The following is a 20,612-nucleotide window of genomic DNA, read 5'->3' as shown; positions in this document are numbered from 1 at the left end:
TTCAACTTAGTATTGACAACAACTTTTTTTTCTAATTAGCACATTTTTCTCCTTGTTTTCATTAGGTAGCACTAAGTACCTAAGCTAAACTATTTTCTGTCAGAATGTGAATAGGGACAGTGTTCATCAGAAATCAAGCAGCAATACCCTAGGCCGGGCTAGGACAAAAAAAAGGCCCTCCAATACCAGTTCCAAATAAACCCATCACTAAGAAACCTTCTCTGAAAGACAGGAAGAATCTCAGACTTTGTTTGCCTAACAAGTAGGATACAGAACAGAATTCTGATCACATACCAACTATTTAGACTAACTTTTTTACTCCCTTTCAATCACAGCCTAAGAGTAAGACTTTTAAAATCATTATTATTACTGTTTTGCTATATTCATTTCAAAAGTTCCAAAGCCCCATTTTTCTTCTTTTCCTTGTCCATTCCTTGCTCTCTCTCCTATGAGAGAGAAAATTAAGTTTAGACACAGGATCTGGAGATTGTTGCAATAAATACAGTTGGGTAGGGCTCAGTTTGCCCAAGATTAAAACCCAAGATTTAGATGCCAAAGCTCTCCAGCCTAAATTTAGCTATTTCAGAATTACTTTAAATCACTCTTCAGCATTCATCATCTCTACTGACTAGGTTGCATCATACAAGATTATAAACTTGGACAGCAAGTCACACATGGACTGCAATCACCTACATTTGGGCTCTGTGGTAGAATAGAGTTCCACATATGGAAGAGTCAAGCTTTGACAGACTAACAGGGAAAAAAAAAAAAAAACAGAGTTCTAATACTGCATAGCTGGTACAAAAGCTCCGGGAAATACCACCACCACCCCCACCCGCGAAAACTACCACATGTCAAAGTACAAAAAAGTCAAAAAGCTTGTGAACTAAATATGTTCAGTCAAGTCTTACCACCTGCAATATAATCAAATTGTGAAGCAGTAGGTCCAGTAAAGAATTGAAATCATTATTACCATACCAACCTTTGATATGTATTAGATGCTTCGGAGCATATCATACTTTCCTTCCTTCTTCCACACTCACACTGAAGATCAACCTGCCATATCACATAAGTGAGCAGCTTTTTAAAGTTTTGTCTATTTACTGCCATGAAGGATATAAACTTATTCATTTTAGATGGCCTATTGTAGTGGAATAATGGCTAACTAAAAGCGATGAATAGTTTTATTTTTAAAAAATCAGTATTTTAAGTTTACAGACAAAATGTTAGGTTATCAATATACAAACATGTCACAACCGTTACTGGCTGATAATTAAACCATATAATTCACCTCTGACTTTGCAGTGAATTTCCTTTAGGTATCTAACCTTTGCACAGCAGGATGTTGTCGGGCAGTGTGAAGAAGGATGACAGGGAGCCATACACGGATGATTACAATATAGCCTTGGAATAATACATGGTTGTTTACATTCTTCATCTATAAGACATTCTCCTTTATGACAAATTCTTTTACATTTGTGCATTCCACATTTTAACATCTGATTGCAGCGAAGTCCACAGGAAATGTCAGTGAGATGACAAGGAATATTACTTCGCAGCTGAAAGAGGAAAGGAAGAAGATGACAACTAACGGTAAAAATTATCAATGGAAATATCATAGTGCTTTTACTGTTCACACCTTCAATGGCACTGTCCACATAAGAATCTTCACACTAAAAGATCTTAGGTCAAAGAATGAGTTTTGTTTTATACTATAGTCCAATAAAGTTGGTTTGCATGCATACAGAATAAAGATATACTTCTCCAATTTAATCACATTAAACTCCAACTCCAGTAACATATTCCATTTCAAAAACGACACAAAAATCTAAGCCTACAGTCATAAAAAATTGTTTATCATTCAAAACCATTGATTGTCCAGACTTACTTCATGCTTGCCCATACACCATTTCTGAGTGAGATAGGTACAGGGGGGGCATTTCTCCTCACTATGACATGAATGGTACACTGCAGCCACAGAAATACAAAAGTCGTAACAATTTTATCAGTATACTTCAGCTGAATGCATTAAAGAAGACAGTAAAGACTATTACACATGAGAGTGCAAAACTACACAATTTATGGGAAGGATTATGCATCACAAAAAATTATGATGCCAAGTGTTTATGTGAATAATCTCTATACACTCTAAATTAAATAGCAGATAATTTTCTAAGTTGTGAGTAGGGTTTTACTCTCAGGCAAAATTTGCCAGAAACTGTCTGACCCACACTACTTATTTTGTGATCAGCCAATTAATTTCCAAGGAACATAGAAACTAACTGTTCCTTAGATTATCCTACTGTTTCAATAGAGCACTTGATCTTTGAAATACAGCAATTAATGTGTTGTGACTGATAAGAAAAAACACCAGAAGTACCATTAGTAGTTTTCATTGCAAGTTTTTAGCTGGTTGGCTTGGATATATATTTTCAAATAGACTTATGTACACTTTTCTACATTTTGATTAAAAGAACCCCAAATTAAAACAAACAAACAAACACACAACCCCACTACACAACAAAACCAACCAATAAAAAATCAATAAAAAAACTCCAAAAAACCCCAATCAAAACTGAATATCTTGACTTACCTGGATGATCACAGTCATGTGGCCTGGTGCATGTTTTTTTACACTCTGGTGGCTGAGTGCCACAGGGAACAGGGGGGTAAATCACAGATTCACCACAATAACAAGTCAACTCGTCAAAACCTGAAAAAAAAGTCAAATATATCCTAATGACTACATCTATTTGCATGTTTCCTCTATGAGAAATCTTGATGTAACATGCAAATGTTTTATTCCAGCTTTGTTTCTTAATATTAAGCACTAATATTTGAAATTAGTGAATTTATTAGCTTTTGTTGCTCCTACAAGAAAACTAGACTATGAAGACTTGGTTAGGAATTATGCTTTGCTTTTGGAGCGGTTCTTTCACATCAATATTTTGAACCAGAGCAAGCAAAATGCTCATGTCAAGTTGAAAGCTTTGCTGTTCTACCTTTGATTTAAAAAGGGGAGATTTCTCTTCAATTCCCTTCCAGAAGGCCAATCATCAAAATTTTGTCTTCCAAATTTCCTGACATCACTTTTTCAGACCGTTGTTTAGATTTTGTCATTTTGCCAAGCCCTGAATATAGTACTATAAAGAAAATTACCAAAAGAAAACAAGTCTTCTTTATGGTATTTATTATTACACGGATCCTCATAAGCGCTCATTATGAACGTGTCCAAATACTTCAAACTCAGCTTTGTATGTTTTGGAAGTCCTCTGTCTCAGGCAGTACCTATTTTATTCTGAGTGCATTTTTTTATCTTCTGTGTTCGGGAAACAAGTTTTAATCTCCTATAACATCCAAATCTCAGTATTAAACAAAGTAACAGAAGTACTTACATACACCACCTCAATGAAAGCACTGCACAAGAATTAATACAATTCACTGCTTCTTTTAGACTATATAAAAACTGGCAAACTGACTGGAATACAAACTACAGTTCCAACAGATAAATGCTTAGAAAAACAGAACACGAAGAAAACATTTGACATCATACAGGAGGAGATATGAGAACAAAAAGAGAATATGACTGGTCTATAAGCAAAGAAAGAGGTAGTGGAAAACAGCAGAAAATGGTGGAGGAAGTAAGAGAGAATAAAGGGGCAACAAAAATACAAACCAACAATTTAACCTGAAGAGGAGAGTGTTAAGAGAGCTTTGGAATTCAGCAAGTTCTCTAACTCTAACTCTGCAATCATAGGATTCTTCCTTCCTAATCTACCAAAGCAAAACCCATTGAACTCCCAAATGTTCCTACTGTCCCACTTCTACAGAAATTGACGGCTGCTAGATCAATATGCAGCTCCAGCCTAGGGTAGGACTGAACACACATTCCAGAGAGATGAGACACACAATATATACATAGCAACAACATGACCAGATACACAGACTAACACAAAGCCAACCAAATGATGAGGTTCAAGTAAAGAGGAATACCAATAGCTAAGTCCTATTCCTTCTCTTCAGCTTATAGGACTGAAGCTTATTAGTGAAGACACACACATACACACAATCCACTCCAAACTCACATGCACACCACCACATTCATGAATCTGAAATAACTAGCCGAGGCTGCCTAATATCCATGCCTGAACAGACTCCTTTCCCAGGTACTGGCTGAAGCCTTGGGTATTTCCAGAGGCAGATCTACTCCTTCTAGCTACTCAATCCAGCTTTGAAGCAAGCTTGTTAGAAAATTGCACACAAACCCTCATCCATGCATGTGCTGGCACCCAGATCAAGGAGTCCTTATAACTTATGATCCCATTCTCCCGCTGTTCGCACACAGGATACATCAATCTGGTCTCTCAGTTGCTAGCATAAAGATAATGTGCTCCCATGACGTGCAGACAAGCCTACAGCTGCTGGCACACAAGAACTCTCACACACTGAACAGAGAATGAGACTACACTGAAAGATATTAAATCTTAACTATGACAGGATAAACAATGGACATGAGGTGCACAGATCTCTATCAGGTAAGTAAGTTGACCAACAGCTTCATTTGTGCAAATGGTGTCTATTTTGCCTTCACTCCATTTGTCCACGCATCCACTTGATTCCTCCCAAATAACGTAACAAAATAATTTTTCCCCCATTAAAGTGACTTGAACCTGGCTGGATGCCCTGCATCCACCAAAGGTGCTCTATCACTCCCACCCACAGGCAGGGGAAAGAAAATATAATGACTTGAGATAAGGACCAGGAGAGGTCACTAACCAAATACCATAATGTGAAAAACAAAATGCCACTTGGGCATACTAACTGAGTTTATTTCTAATAAAATCAGAGGATAATGAGAAGTAAAATAAATCTTAAAAACACTTCTCCCCTACCCTTCCCTCTTTCCCAGGCTGCAGCTCCTGCCCCCCAGTGGTGCAGGGGTCGGGGAAGGGGGGCAGTTGATCACATATTTTTCCTATTGCTGCTCAGGGAGAAGAGTCCTTCCCTGCTCCACAGCTGGGTCCCTCCCATGGGGAGCTCTGCATGAACTTCTCCAACAGGAGTCTGTCCTGCATGCAACAGTCCTCCACAAACTGCTCTATTGTAGATCACTGTTCCAAAGGGTGCAGCCCTTCAGGCAAAACCTGGTCCAATGTGGGTTCCACCAGTCACAGGTCCTACCAGGAAACCTGCTCTAGTGCAAGCTCTGCTCTCCACAGGTCTGCAGGTCCCTGCCAAGAGCTTGTTCCAGCACAGGATTCCCACCAGTTCATAGCCTCTTTCAGGCATCCACTTGCTCCAGTGTGGAGTTCCCCTGTGAGCTGCAGGTGAATCTCTGTAGCCCTGTTGACCTCCATGGGCTGCAGGGCCACAGCTGCTTCACCATGGTCTTCCCCAACAGTGGCTCTGCTTCAGCACCTGAGCACCTCTTCCACCTCCTTTTTCACTGATCTTAAGTGTCTGCATTGTTGCCTCCTCTCATCTCTGGCTGCAATTACATCTGTTCACTGATTTTTTTTTTCACTTCTTAAATACATTTTCACAGAGGTTTTACTGTTATTCCTCATCAGCTTGACCTTGGCCAGTTGTGGATCCTAGAACCAGATGGCATTAACTCTGCTGGACATGGGTAGCTTCTGGCAGCTTCAAACAGAAGCCAATTCTGTAGCCCCTTGCTTCCAAACCCTGGATGCAAACCCACTACAGCCACTGGCCACTCAGCTACATCTGTACTCAAATCTGCTACTTCTGCTATTATTAGTGTGGTTACATCAGCATCACAACTACCTGGCCTTGGGAAATTTTGTTCTCAAAAAGGTTCCCTATACCTCACTCATCCAATTACTTGTGAAGCTCAGACATCTCTCACCCTTTTTGGTGAAGAACAGATGTGAAATTTCCTATCTGAAACGTCTTTCACTTTTTCAATGATTTTTGCTACGTTCAGAAATTTCTCAAGTCTGGTTATTTTTTAAAATCTGTCCCATCAGTTAAATCTCAGGCCAGATCCTACTCATTTGCCCATGTATTTTAAAGTACAGCAGTTAGTAAAAAAAACCTGCAATTTTTGTCTAAGGAGACTAAATTACAGCAAATAAGAATGCTAGGGCGAACAAAATGTTAGAAGAAAGAAGTAGAAAGCAAAAACAGAAAAGATTCAGAATGTCCATGGAAAGGAATGTCCTGTGGAAAGGAAGCATGGGAAAGAGTAGAGCTTTGTTGTCCCTCACTACAGGCCTTGAAACAATCTTCCAAGGTCTTTGGAGGACCACAATGTTAGACAGCTACACTGGTCGCTTGCTATTGATGAGAAATGACAAGTAAAGAATCTTATAATGAGAAGTCCCTTAGTTGCACTAATCACGGTAATGGGGACAGAGTGCAGAAAGGTCTGATCCAAAGGGCAGAAATACAGTATCTGAAAACTCTGTTTTCCTAATGCACTGTCTCTAATGCTGACATTATTTATTGTCCCCAAGAGATGTATTCCTGTCTTGAAGTAGACTGTGCATGCATAAAGAAACCCTAGCACAAGAAAGGGACCACACTTATCAGCACTGAGGAAATTGCACAGGAAAGCAAAGTACCTGGGAAGCACACAGAGGTGTAGATGCACTCTAGTATTGCACCTTGATGTCAGTCCTCACCATTCCTAGCAAAAGCAGTAATGGAGATAAAAGCAGGGACAAGAAATTCAATCTACTGAGTAGGCAAATGACTTACAGCTGACCATACCATGGCATTTGATACCATGGCTGATATAAGCCACCTGCAAAGTGTTGGCTAGACAGGTGAATCAGAGTCAAGAATGGCCCTTGGGAGTGCTGAGAAAGACTGACCACCAACTACAGGGTCAGAATCATATAGGACCACATAACGTATGCCTCTGTAATCTCAACAAGCAGTGTCCAGAGAAAGCAGGTAAGAAATCTTTAAAGATACTGCTTAGTTGATTTACCTCTGGACAGATTCAAATGGGAAACTTCAGGGGCACAGAGGTTTAAGCCAAATTACCATAATAATCATGTTCCTGAAGTACATAACTGCTTTTTCTGTATTCAGAAAAAAAATCAGCATGGAAGATTGACCTCTAGATTTTATCACATTCAACAGTGGAGCAGTTTACAGTGGAGGCATCCCACTTAACAATGGAGGCAATCCTTAGGTCTCCTTTCATCTGAGAGTGAAATATAATCTTCAAAAACATTGCAGCAATGTGGATAAGTTTAATGACCTTTAATATTAAACTCACAGAATTAACTGAAGAAAAACAACTGCTCAGAAAAATCCATGCATTCTGACTCAACTAGACCAGAAGTTACTAACAGGACCTCTGAGACATTAAGATTACTATTTTCCTTTGTCAAGAGAAATGTTTGCACACAGAAATATTTATTTTTCTAATGAGAGATGCAGTCAACACATGCATCATATTCATAGGCTATTAAGACAGACTACAATGCTTACTCAAGCACAGTGAGCTTCAGAGGCTCTAGCACCTTCTCTTTCCCAGGATGATTCCATGAAAAGTTGGTCGCCATAAAATGGAGGTCTTTGACTATGTCCATGTACATATAATACAGGAGAGACACATGTACTAGTGCAGCGAAGCCACTTCAATCTGTAAACAGTATCCTTACAATCTACATCACCTTTCTCCTTTTTCACCAGTGCGAAATAGATCACGTTAACTGCCTAGGGCTATACAAAGATATTAATGTATTCCTAGAATAAAAGACAATTATGTATTTTTGCACATAACTCACTTGTTTGCCAGCATGTTTGACAACTGCCACGATGGCAGGGTTCTTCACATCTATGAAGCCCACAGTTGAGTTTACGACCACAAACCAAAGAGCACTTATGTTCTGTGTCCTAAGAAATGGCAAAAAAGAAAAAGCAGAATTTACCTATAAGCCCTATTGGTTATTTTTTCCTCTTTGAGGTTCCAATCTACTTCTAATAATAGATAGACAAAACTGTATAGTGCAAAAAATAGCTTAGGCCAAATCTATACAGCTTTTCTATCACTGTATGAATACACAATTTTTAATGCAGATTCTGTTAAGACTTCTGTTACAAACACAGCTACAAGGTTTATGCTTCTCCTATTAAGTAATATGTTTTTCCTCTCCATTTTCCCTGAAAATCACTGCATTGACAAAAAACACCTTTACACTGATTTAACTGCATTTAGGCTGAAATTTGGCTTTACTTTTATAATGATACCTATAAAAGAAAACTTGCAAAATAAATGCACACACACAAACTTTGTGAGCATAACCAACAAAGCAAATAGAGAATGAAGACGCACAAAAATGGAAAGATACAAAAGAAAAAAAGACTATTAACATCACAACCAAAATTAAATGCACATCACATCAAGCAATTTTATAGAACCACAGGTACACTTACCACACAGCAAACTTCATTACACTTGTGTCGTCCACATGATCTCTTCTTGTTGCATCGCTTGTCACACATGAATGTAATAGCAGCTATTAAAAAGAAAATCCCCCCAAATTCCTAACTTTTAGATCTTTGTATATGCTGAGAATAAAACCTGTAACTACAGTACTACGCTAAGGCTATTGCAGGGCTTGGTCTATGAGAGACTAACACAGAGTAAGCCAACAAGCAAACTTTTGAACTACTCGCTCTACGTCACAATTATCCCCATGTGGGCACTTGCCTTTCTTTAAAGAAACTCTTACTCAAAAGGATTTTGGAAAGCAGAATCCATGAAGCTAGTTAATTTCTCCTTAACCTTCACACCGTAAACTCCACACAACAGAACAAAGAAAACAGGATATTCTGATACACTGAAGTACCATAAACATCCAATTTAAGACTGCTTAAACTGGGGTGGTTTTAGCTGTTTTAGTCAGCTAAAAACAACTACTGCTATTTGCTCATGAAATTACTGCTAGCAAAGAACATCCTTATTACCATAAACAGCTAACAAAAGGGAATCATTTCTGGATTCCATAAGAGCAAAGTCTTCATAGACAAAAGGTCAAATTAGAAAATAAGCGTATTACTCCCTTATGTATCTTGTAGACCTCAGCAGATAGAGGTCAATCAAGTAAAGATTTCACTAAGGGGAATTTTGAGATGTTATGTCCTGAATACCAAGAAGCATCACATGGGAACACTCTGACGCAAAGATCATCACCATACAATGTCTAGTAGAATCAAAGCTTGTATTTCCCCAGAAACATAGGCATCAGAGTAAAACTATTACACTGAATCTGAGCTGTGCAAGTTGACCAAAAGTTATACAGGATGATGGGAGAGTAGGAGGGGGATGGTAACCTATTGAATATGGCAGGTGGTGTAAGAAACTGTTCAAAATAAAACAGACATAATCTTTGAGATCAAATGTGAAGAAGCCTTTCCTTATGTAAAATATTAAAGAAAACTAAATATGTTTATATTTCAAACCTTCTCCCAAACATAGCAGCATGACCAGTACCATGAACAAGCAGCAGAAATTACCAACTTAGCATGGAAGCATGGATATAAGATGCAGTACAGATTAGCTATTTTCCGATCTTGTCAATCAAACTCCAAACTACTATGAGCTGTAATAAGTTTTAAAAAACTTTACATTATGTATGTATCGTTATCTTGTACCTTTATTTCTGAGAAGAGCACATGGGATTTCCTAGGAAACAAACAAGCAGCCATTAGATTAAAATAAATGAAACAACTGAAACATACTTATCTAGAAAACATTTGGTCACACGAAAAAAGAAGTACAACTCAGTTTTCATGTGTATAAAACATCTGTATACAAAAGTGAAATAAAAACTGGGAAAATAATCCTCAAATCTTTGAACACAGTATTTGTTCCTTAAAGATTCAATACCGATTTTTAAAAAATGTAGTTTTGTATTCTCCACTTAATTCAGCAGTTTTAAGTGTCACCGTAAACTGAGAGAATCAGGCTTGTCCTAAGAAACCAGAAATCTATGTGATGGAAACCAGTAGAGATCTCCCAGAGAGTACTGATAGGAGTGCATAAATTTCTGCTTTGACCAAACGTCCCAAAAACCCAAGTCTGACAAAAGAAAGGAAGAAGCCTAAAGTTACGATCTACAAAGGTGTACCTAAAGACCTCAACATGAAAATAAAATGCGATGGATGAAAATAATATTGTTGATATTTGAAGCATTCACAATAACTTTATATTCTAAGCTGTCATTTCTGTGTATCACATTTTTCATAATTGATTAAAATTATCACTATAGTTAACTCTTTTTATAGAAGAATCTTTCTGGTGTGTGAGAAACTTCATAAACTAAACCCAAAACCTCACTACCTTATTTCAAGATTCAAAATGCAATCTAAAGCCTTCTACGCCATAACTCCCTTCAGCAAACTTCTAGGAGAAAGCAGTTCCAACTGCTAGCAAACTCTCAGTAATTTCCATGCACCTACAGACTTACATATATTCAGAAACCACCTCTACTTGCAGATGATATATAACAGGTCAAAAAAGTCATCCAAGCTTCTGTCATAGTAGCCAAAAATTTCAAAGCTATTGTCCTGGGGTGACGTTATGATGCTTGTATCCCCATTCATATGTTCTGTGCCTTTAAGACCGGCTGTGAAGAGTGGAAGTTTTGTTTGGGTTTCTCTTATCAGGGACACAGAGACGGGCAGTACATAGGGCTGTTTTGGCTTCTTGCTTTTCAGCTTGCTGCTTAGCTTGCTTGCTTTTCTGTTCTTGCTTCTGCTCTCGCTTTTGCTTCTGCTTATTAGCTAGTTTAGCTAAACAGTCCAAATTCCTTCCCGGACTGTTTCTCCTCTCCTGTTTCTTCGACCATCTCGAACCTGCTCCGGACTGGGACTGGGAACACCGAAGGTTTGCACCGTTTGGCTGCAGCAGCTGCCCCAGCACCGGAGGGACTGAGAACAGAGCAACCACCCCCGAAAGAGACTTTCTGATTTTGTCATCTTTCTCAGAGCGGTGTAATCCGGTGTTGTTCATTTTGTGTGCTGGGGGGTGCTGTGCCTGAAATAAACAGGTTCTTTCCACCTCTCTCCAAGGAACTTTTTCCCGAATCGGTTGGGGGGAGGGGCCGTGTGGGTTTTGCTTTCTGGAGGGGCCCTCCTTTGCAGATTCTTTAACAAATTTGCCCTAAACCACGACAGCTATGATTACAGAAAGTAGCATGGTTTAAAAATATAATAATTACTAAATAACAATAACTGAGGACCTAGAAGATCACTATATAAATGTACAATGAACAGGAATCAGTAACAATGTAGTTGTTACTAAAACGTCTACAAGGAGACTACAAGCTATTACTATAAAGTTTTAATTAGGCTGCCTTTCCTCTCTCAGTTTACTCTTGGCACCACTAATAATTCCTTATGCTACAAAAATACTCCAGAATAATATGGAATTTTGAAGAATGTTTACACTAATAGAACTCTGTTCAAACTCTGCCAAAATACTTTAAAAATTGCCTTCATAGTAAAAGCATGTTACCACTTCACAGTGTAAGCTAGATACCATCTATCAGTTAGTATACAACATAAGTTTTTGCAGCTAAGGAGCACAGTACTTCTTTATACTTCTTCAGTTCCTTTTTCTCTACAGCTTTAAAAAGCAGCAAAGATTACCTGTTTTTGCGGTTACACACTCACCTTTTTTTTGAAGCCACACCTACAAAAAATATTTGATGTGTGAGAACATGGTCTACAGTCTCCTTCGTGGCAAAGGCTTTCACATGTATGAATGAACTCTAGCAAAATGAAAATACAAATATTAAGAATATAAAAAAATCTATGAGCACATAACATCATAATTATTAGGAGCATCTCTGGTCAATGATACTAAGCTTATGCACAGCTGAGTTGTATTTCCTTATTTTAAAACATTATTATGAACACACAGCCAGACTGCAGGCTCTACAGTGGTTTTTACACTCATTTTGGTTAAAACTCAAAATCGCTAATAAAATATTAATTTATTGAAAGTAAATATTTAAAGACCACTTTTTGTTTTGTTTGCAAAATATTGATATCAAAAGGGTTAATCTAAGAACAAAGACTGCATCTGTGTACTTTTAACAAAGAAACAGGCATGCCCTGCTTCCAGAGCAAGGAAGATAAAGGGACTGGGGGAGTAAGTACATCTGGCTTAGGAATGCAAACACAGCCAAAATAAGACCATAAAAAGACTAAATCAGGAGGAGTTTTATAGTAATGAGCAATCATAATATGTATGAGATTTCTGCAGATTGCGAAGCACACGTATGTAATTTAAGTATATAAGCAATGCGCTTGCAGAGAATCGGAATGCAGGACTGTAGGTGAACTTACCCTGCCTGCAGCTGGTACCGCAATAGAGAATCCCTACTTCTTAATGCTGTATTGGTGTTCAGGAGTTCTATTCACCTGACTTGCGGTGACACTATGAGACACTTCAAATACTCCGATACAGAAATTTCTAATTACCATAGCTACCACAAGATAGAGGTTTGCCACATGTTTTTCCACACGATGGGATAGGATCTGTGCAAATTTTACGTTCAACACATCCTAGTTCCAGTAACTTGCTGAGAGGAGTCTGACCACAGGGACAACGATACACAACTTGTGGAAGTCGTGGACAGAGCTGGCAAGGCTGAGGATGGCATACTTGCTTACAGTTGTGCCTCCCACAATTTAATTTTCTGGAAAAAAGAAGCATCAAAGAAACAAAATAGAAAACAAGAAAAAAATTAAAAGGGGAATTATCTAAGAGTATCACAGTAAGTTATTTTGAATAGAATGACCTTCTTTTTAAAAGCATATAAGTCATAGTGATCTTACTTGCCACATATATTCTGACATGAGAAACTCCCAAAACCGTCAGAGAATTCTTCCTTTGATCCACATAATACTTCTTTAAAGTTGCTTCCACAGTAACACACTGAAAGAAAGCAATATTCCACAGAAAATACAAGAGAATATCAATGACAGAACACCTCCAGCAAATATAAAAAGGTAAAAAGTGAAAAATTGTTACAGCCAATTTTCAGAAGGATAAAGAAGTTGCTCCTCTTTAGATTTATTTCATCAATGTAAGAGTTTTGTCCAACAGAAGTTGGAATTCCAGCACTATTTGTTTTGATAAAGTGGTACTATATGCACAGAAAGTTTATTTATTAAAGCAGTATACAAAACAAGTTAATTATTACCTTTAAAAATGAGAAAACTTAATTTTTTCTGTATAAACTGTTCTATAAAGTTATTTATATACTGGCACACATACCCAGTCAATTTAATTTCCATTCAAGTCTTGGTTTACAAAATTTTAACAGAAATCATGAGAAGCTTGTTGAAATGTACTCTCCTGTTGCCCTGGAATCCCTGGGTGGGCAAGGATAGGTTGGATTCAATCTGCACAGGGACCCTCAGCCAATGTCATTCAGCTCTAAATGCAGATGTATCATTGGCCAGAGAGCTGGATGGGGCTAAGACCTCAACAAATCACATGTGTAACTGGAGCGCCTATAAAACAAGCTGGAGAATAAACTCAAGGCTGTTTGTCACAAGAACTCTAGAGTGTGAGTCTCTGTCTCTGACCCACACCCCTCATTCACGTTACACTTCCCTATGCCTTCTTCTATTTTTCTTTCATTTACCATCTAATTAATTCTTATAATTATAGTAAAAAATTCAGTAGGATCAGAGGATAATTCAGATAAAAAAGGATTAGTTAGTACAAGCCCTTACCTAAAGCACAGTCAGCATTGAGATAAGACCACATTACTCAAGTGTTTTATTCAGTTGGTCTTGAAAATCCCAAGAAAAAATGTTTCCCTTACAGCTAGTTACAAGGAATTTAAGCTCATTGTCACTCATCCTTCACACAAGCATAACCTGTCCCTGTCTTCTTAAATTAATGATTAGCTACTGAAAGGCCATTACTCAGCCCTCTCAAGATAAGGAAGTCCAGTAACACCAGCCAGTCCTAATAAGGCACATGCTCCAACAACCTAATCATCACGGCAGGATTCCAGCAATAGATTTTGTTTGATTTAGGAAAAATTGGCACCTGCCTTTTGGTACTGATCTTTTCCACACCCTTGTTCTTACTGTATAGGGCAGATATCTGTAAAGCATTTCAGTACTTACCTTGCTGTACTGTTAACTGGCAAGGTGAACATTTTCCTGAGTGGCACACTTGAGTACAGCTGTGCTTTCCACAGTTTAAAGTATTTCCACATACATTAGAACAATGAATTTTTGTTGATTGACCACAGCGAACTGAATGACTGTAGAGAAATGACAACATAGCATGTCAGCTACATGACATCTATACAGTATTAAATAAAAAAGGAAAGGCATTTTCAGTAAAAAGTCAAAATCTTCAAAAGGCAGCATATTTACTAATTAAAGTCTTTAGGAAATAACACCCCTAGTTTTCCTCTTGCTTCCCCTCTTCCACCTCACTAAAGTAGAACACCTATAAAAGTAGTTAGTCTACAGAATTTTTCCTGAGGAAAATGGGGGAAAGCAACCCAAGGTGACACTAAAATTTGAACAAATGCATGAACTCATGTTTGCACTGTCAGAAAAGCAGGTATTTCTAATACAGACATCTTTCTGAAGACTTAACCCTAAATCCATTGAACACAATGAAGATAGGGATATGGGCCTTAACAGTGAGTCAGATGACTATGAAAACAACTGAGTTTTTTATTAAATTGTCTAAAAATGTGACAAAATCAACTCTCCTATTTTTTCAACTCTGGATGGCTCATACAATGGCTGTAAAACATGTACTTGAAATAATAATTTTAAAACATCCTTAAGTTGGTGATGCCATGCCATACCCCCTGGATGCTTATTATACAGTACCTATGAAATGCTATTTTGAAGCAGGTTTTAAGTATCAAATGTACTATTACAAAAATCAGCAATCTGGTGAAATAATCTGACATCTGCAAAAATCTGCCATCTTGAAAAGAAAAAAAAAAAAACAAAAACAAACAAAAAACCCTAAACAATAAAAGGAGGTAATATTACTATGGAAGATAAAACTCAGTCATCTACAAGTAATCAGTTTTTCTGCTGAAGACAAAGTGCTTTTATCTACAAATACTGCCACAGAAATTGCAGTACCTTCTTCTGAAAAATTAATATTGTATAGTATTAGATTCAAACTCTGAGCAATAATTGCAAAAAACCAAAAGATATTTTTTCCAGAGCAAGAATCTAACACTGAAATTGGTTTATGGCTATTTTGGTTCTGTAAACAAACTCAGGCAAACAATTTATTACACAGAATCAGTTCTACATAACGAGAAAAAGGGACTCTAAAGACTCAGGCCAACTGATTATGAGTGATCACACATAGTATAGACAGCACCACATTGCTATTGGCAATGACACTATATGCACCAAACATGTAAGGAAAAGATAGCTTCCACGTCTGGAATACACTATAGACTTCTCTGTACAGTTTCTGAGAAAACCACATTATTTTTGAAATTATTATTTCTGAAATGAAATAATTTAAATCTCGTTTCATTCAGATAGAAAAGACATGAACATTTTTTCTATTAAATTCTTGGAGTCTTCTAGCAAATAAAATTAATAAATACTAGTATATGAGATTTCAAAATCGAATCAACTTACAGACTGCTCAAACAATTCAGCTACATGTATCATAAACTGAAAAGTATTTTTTGTTATTTTTACTTTCTTTCTTGAAAAATTAAAAGTAACTGGATTTTTCAAAATATAAAATTCTCCAAATCATTTTAACCATAAATTCAAGTCACAGCTCAGATTAAACTTTGTACAGCAGATTTTTAATAAACTATAAGAAAAAAAAATTAGTATATAGAGTTTTAAACTGTTCTTATGTTTTTAATAACTAAAATTATGTCTGCATAGTAGAAGCATTCTTACCTTGTTTGTCCACATTCACATGTTTTTGTCACAAAGGCTGGGCACGAAGGGCACGGTCCTGGGTGGCACAGACTTAGAAGTAAGTAAAAAAGTGAGCTTTAACTTGAGCTTTATTACACTCGCAGAGACACAATCCACCATGACCTAACACCAGGGCATTATCAAAACATTATACAGGACTCCTACACTCCCTCCTGCAGGATGTGAAAGCAGTCTTAACACAAGAAAAAAAAAGTTATTATTACAATTGCATCAGTCTCAAAGACCACTAATGTTGAAAGAAAAACTGTATTCCTGCCACTGTCAACAGTACTACTAACAAATCAATTCTACTACTCACACATTTGATATATTTGATTTTCAGCAGCAAGCATGCATCAACTCAACTGTGTTCATCACTGATAACACCCAAAACAATCATCTTATGTCCAAAGCATTAACATAATTATTTCCTTGGTGATCTTAAATACAACAGAGATAAAAACTTCTCTAATAATTTCATCTTTTGAGCTGATGGTTTTATCTTTGAACTCAGCACTTCTAGTGCCACCAGTAAGAGGTGTTCCTCCTCTTCCTCTAAGGTAACACATGGGAGACATAGTAAGTCTGCCTCAGTTTTCTTCTTACTGTCAAGGGCAATTTCCTGCAGGTGTCATCAATTCCAGTCCTTTACATATCAGACCTTACCTCCTACTTCAAGAAAAACTAGATGTTCCCTATCGGCATGTAAGACCTTAGTTGGGCATAGGCAAGCCCAGGTTTGTGAAATTATACTTAACTATCCAGTCTGCACTCTTCCTTAGCCAACTCCCAGTTCCCTTCATCTGCAAGAACAGCAGCTCTCATTTGGAGCAATTATTACTAGCCGGAACTGACCAGCACAGAAATCTTAGCCAAAAGAAAAAACTCAGAAATATCAGAAAACTCCAAAAACACAGACTACCCTGTTACATGGTAACTATTGAATTCCTCAAGGACAGTAACTATAGAAGTACTAATTAGTACACCAGTTAATACAGTCATATGCAATATAGTTGAGACATGCCTCCAGCTCATCAACAGTGGTCTGGCTTCCTTTCTTCCTCTACCACTCCTAGCTGACAATAAGGCCTAACCTATCATTCAACCTATGCTAGCTGTAACACTAAAGCCAAGCAATTGCACAATAAGCCAATTATAAACAATGAGAAATCCCCCATCACATAAAGCAAATCCAAAAAACAAACCACCAAAACCACCATAACCCTCCGTCTTTTGATAAATCAGTTTTATGACACAGTGAAGAGTTGGAAAAGCACCACAGCAGGCATAAGGAAAGGGGAAAAAAAAGAAAAACTGGATGGATACACAGTAAAGCAGGAAGAAAGCAAAACCACTGAATTAATTAAAGTTGTACTGTGGTGCAGCGGTGTGGCGGTTTAGATGTCACTCGCCCAGGCTAGCTGGCCAGCAACCGCTAGCAGCACGGGGGGGGCACTTGTCCCGACAGCTGGGCTTCGGGAGAGCGCCTCAAGCAGACACCCAGCGCTAATGGCTGTAGGTGCTGCCATGTGCGGACGAGACCTGGAATCAGTGCGATGAACAGGAATAAAGAGCGCTCTCCGCTTGGGGCAAAGTCCGGCTTTAATGATATCCAGGGAAGCCAACAAACGGAGGGAATTCGAGGGTTGATACTTGTGGTTATAAAAGGAGTGGGTGGTAGGGGTGGAACCAATACAGAGACCAATGGGAATCCAGGGGGGAGGGGGGTACGAGAGATTGACACACATGGGAGTCCAATGGGTACAGCTTAGAGGAGGGGTCCCGGTCCCTGAGCCAATCACTCCAAGCCCTGGAGAGAAGGTTCTGGAGAAAGGGAGTGAGCAGGGAGTGACTGGCAGGGCCCTGGGGAGGAATAGGAAAGGATACATTAAGTTGTCAGGGTAACCGGGGAGGAGTACAACTGGATACATTGGGTGCCATGGGGACCAGAGAGACTGGCATTTAACTGGGAGAGGAGGGAGAACCTGGGCAGAACCATTACAATTTGGGGGAAACAGAACATTCCAACTTTAAACAAAGGGAGAACAAATCAAGCAAGGGGAGAGTAAAACAAACACAACACAACACTGTGGAACTTCAGACAATGAGAATTAACATGCATTCTGCAACATACAAGAAAACCTATCTTACAAGAAAACCTCTTGTAAAAGGACTGCACAGTATATTGCACTGTCTTGACTTCAATTCTCACAGACCCACGTAGGATTCTGAAGGCTGGATGCCAACTTAAGAACTTAGAATCAGATTAAAGTAAACATGAATTCAAAATATTAGAATCTAAGTCGTAACTTGGAAAAGTGAGAAGGCACATCATCTTCGGACGTCTTGTCATGTTAAGTTTTTTACCTGGTGTATTATTTCTCTCAACACTCTCATATACAAGCAATGCTAAGATTTCTTCCATAACCCACTCCTGGCACACTTTCTGATAATACTGTATCACACAACAGCAATTTGATGATCACAAACATGTTAAAGTTGTAAGTACCAGTATTAATAGATCGCAGTCTTACAGCAAGATTCCTTTTGTTAGAACAGTATCAGACAATTTTCAGACATCTGAAAGTTTGGACAATGTATGTTTCTGAAACAGTTTTCTGACCTTTTGTTAATAAGAACAGAAAAATTCTAGTAATGCAAAAACTAATGCTTTGAAATCAAACTACTGACTTTTGAAATAAGTATTCCTTATGCATCCCTACAGATACACATGCAAAAGTCTCTGGTACAATTTAGTTTAGACAGAAGCTACAGTATGACTACAGCTCTAGGACACACTTGATCCATACAACAACAATTAAGATTGAAATTCAGATTTCATGATTTCATTCAGCATAGAGACATGCACAAGAAGTGCAGAAAATGCTCCTTAGATGATAAAGATGGGTGATACCTTTAGAGACTTGACAATGTTGCAAACTGAACTCAAAAAGGTTGAAGACTTCAGTATTAACTTCTGTTTGGTGAATGCAGAGGTTTTTTTAACTGAACCTTCATTATCTACCATTACCACGGAGGATTATTTTGCAGTTTACTGCTGCTGCTCTAGAGAACTGGCATACAGGAAAAGTTGTGTAGATAGATACATCTAGACAGAGGAAAAATTAAACTTCCATTTGCCTGACAGTGAAAGTATTACATACTATAACAGAACAAAAAGGGGACTTCTACTGCTGTAGAGAAGATTACAGCAGCAAAGAAGTATGCAAGAAGTCCAGTGACTAAAATTTAAATTAACAGAGAGATGTGGGAAATGGATTTGTAGAGTTCTCAGGGCCTGACAGAAGGCCCACAGAGTATGCATCTGTATGCAAACTCTGAGAGAAGAAATGTTGACTTAGAAATGCCATGGAAACAGGACAGATATTGTTGAAAGAGAAATGGAGTTAGAAAAAAAAGTTTCAATGGATGGCCTGGCAAGTAAGACTAGATACTTTGGAGAAATACAACTATGAAAGATGCCTTGTACTAGGACTCATGAGAGGTAGTTTTAGATGATTGGCTTTAAAGCACCTACAGCATGGTGCGGCAAAAAGCTGATAGGCCAAGAAACACACTGTATTGTAATTAGGAAATAGCTGGCTTCTGAATGTGATGACGTGAATTATGACATCTATATTGTCTCACCCTTCTCATGAGACTGAAAATGGAATAAAAGTTTTTAAAACACCTCTCAGTTGCCCGATCTCTGGATCAGAAAAAGGGTATTTTCTGACAGAGAGAAACTTCATTAACTGCCTTTGTAAGACCTTTTTAAAATGCTCTCAAGGCCTTGCATAGTTTCTGCTGGCAGGGAGAACTTCAGAGCCTTAAAAGAAGTTTTGCTTTGTTAAGAAGTTTATTATCAGGAACATTTTATTGAAGGTTAAGCTAGATGTTTCTGTGATGTAGAACTTAACACTGTAAAATAAATGTCAGTGTTTTTAAACTAAAAGTGTGAAGAGAACTCACCTTGAGAAGTGTTATGCATGCCACAGCACAACACTAGCAAAAGGTTGGCAAAGCATTCCCCTTTCAAACAGCTGTTTACCGGTTCCTCAGCTCTGCCAAATAACCGTGTATATAAATGGCTACCAATAAATCTGAGTAAATATAAGATTTATTGCTAAACCAGTTGATGTGCTCAGGCCTGAGCAATAGGCCTAAGCCAGAGTTGACTTACTAGATGGATCCCAAGCACTGTGTGACTACTGACACCATCAGTATTATTTAGCTAAAAAGAGATGACCAAGAGCTTATACCCACTGTTTAACACCAAACCCCTGCTTTAAAAACTTTCACATAACCTTCTGTAGTTACCAGCAAGAAACGTATCATTTTAAGAAATTTTCCCAGCTAACATGAATAGAGGCTTGCTTGTAGGGTATTTTAGAGGAAAACCCTCCCAGCCAAGGCCTGGGCTCTGGCCAAGCCCTGGCCCTGGCTGGTCAGCAAGCACACCACCAGATTCAGGTGTTCCTGTGCTAAAAATACATTCAAGTCACACTGACTTGCTAATTTGGACCTATAAAAGCTGGACCCACTTTCAGGGCAAATTTGCAGGCCTCACCTACAGGTGGACTCATCATGTAGGATTTTGCTAATTGCTGGGAAGGGTTCTTCAGGTCCTCACTGTGAAACAGAGCTTCCCAGCAACTACGGACTCTGGGTGA

At 38.1% G+C, this 20,612-nt stretch overlaps 1 protein-coding gene across 3 annotated transcripts in view; it reads right to left on the bottom strand.

Moving 5' to 3' along the window:
* Positions 1-20,612, bottom strand: part of NFX1 (nuclear transcription factor, X-box binding 1) — a 75,681-nt gene that overhangs the window by 25,472 nt on the left and 29,597 nt on the right. For all 3 annotated transcript variants that reach the window (XR_009418694.1, XM_059475131.1, XM_059475138.1), the window contains exons 6-17: positions 15,919-15,990; positions 14,137-14,276; positions 12,829-12,928; positions 12,472-12,689; positions 11,659-11,756; positions 9,637-9,667; positions 8,416-8,498; positions 7,767-7,875; positions 2,594-2,713; positions 1,889-1,968; positions 1,329-1,559; positions 983-1,056 (exon numbers count right to left, since the gene is read on the bottom strand). Coding sequence is in view for 2 of the 3 variants with exons in the window: in XM_059475131.1 (XP_059331114.1) it covers positions 983-1,056; positions 1,329-1,559; positions 1,889-1,968; positions 2,594-2,713; positions 7,767-7,875; positions 8,416-8,498; positions 9,637-9,667; positions 11,659-11,756; positions 12,472-12,689; positions 12,829-12,928; positions 14,137-14,276; positions 15,919-15,990 (1,356 nt within the window). In the remaining variant the exon portion in view is untranslated. The remainder of the gene's footprint in view (positions 1-982; positions 1,057-1,328; positions 1,560-1,888; positions 1,969-2,593; positions 2,714-7,766; positions 7,876-8,415; positions 8,499-9,636; positions 9,668-11,658; positions 11,757-12,471; positions 12,690-12,828; positions 12,929-14,136; positions 14,277-15,918; positions 15,991-20,612) is intronic.

The sequence above is a fragment of the Ammospiza nelsoni genome, chromosome 1, assembly GCF_027579445.1.
Source record: "Ammospiza nelsoni isolate bAmmNel1 chromosome 1, bAmmNel1.pri, whole genome shotgun sequence".
Lineage (NCBI taxonomy): Eukaryota > Metazoa > Chordata > Aves > Passeriformes > Passerellidae > Ammospiza > Ammospiza nelsoni.
This window is presented reverse-complemented; position numbering and strand designations above follow the sequence as displayed.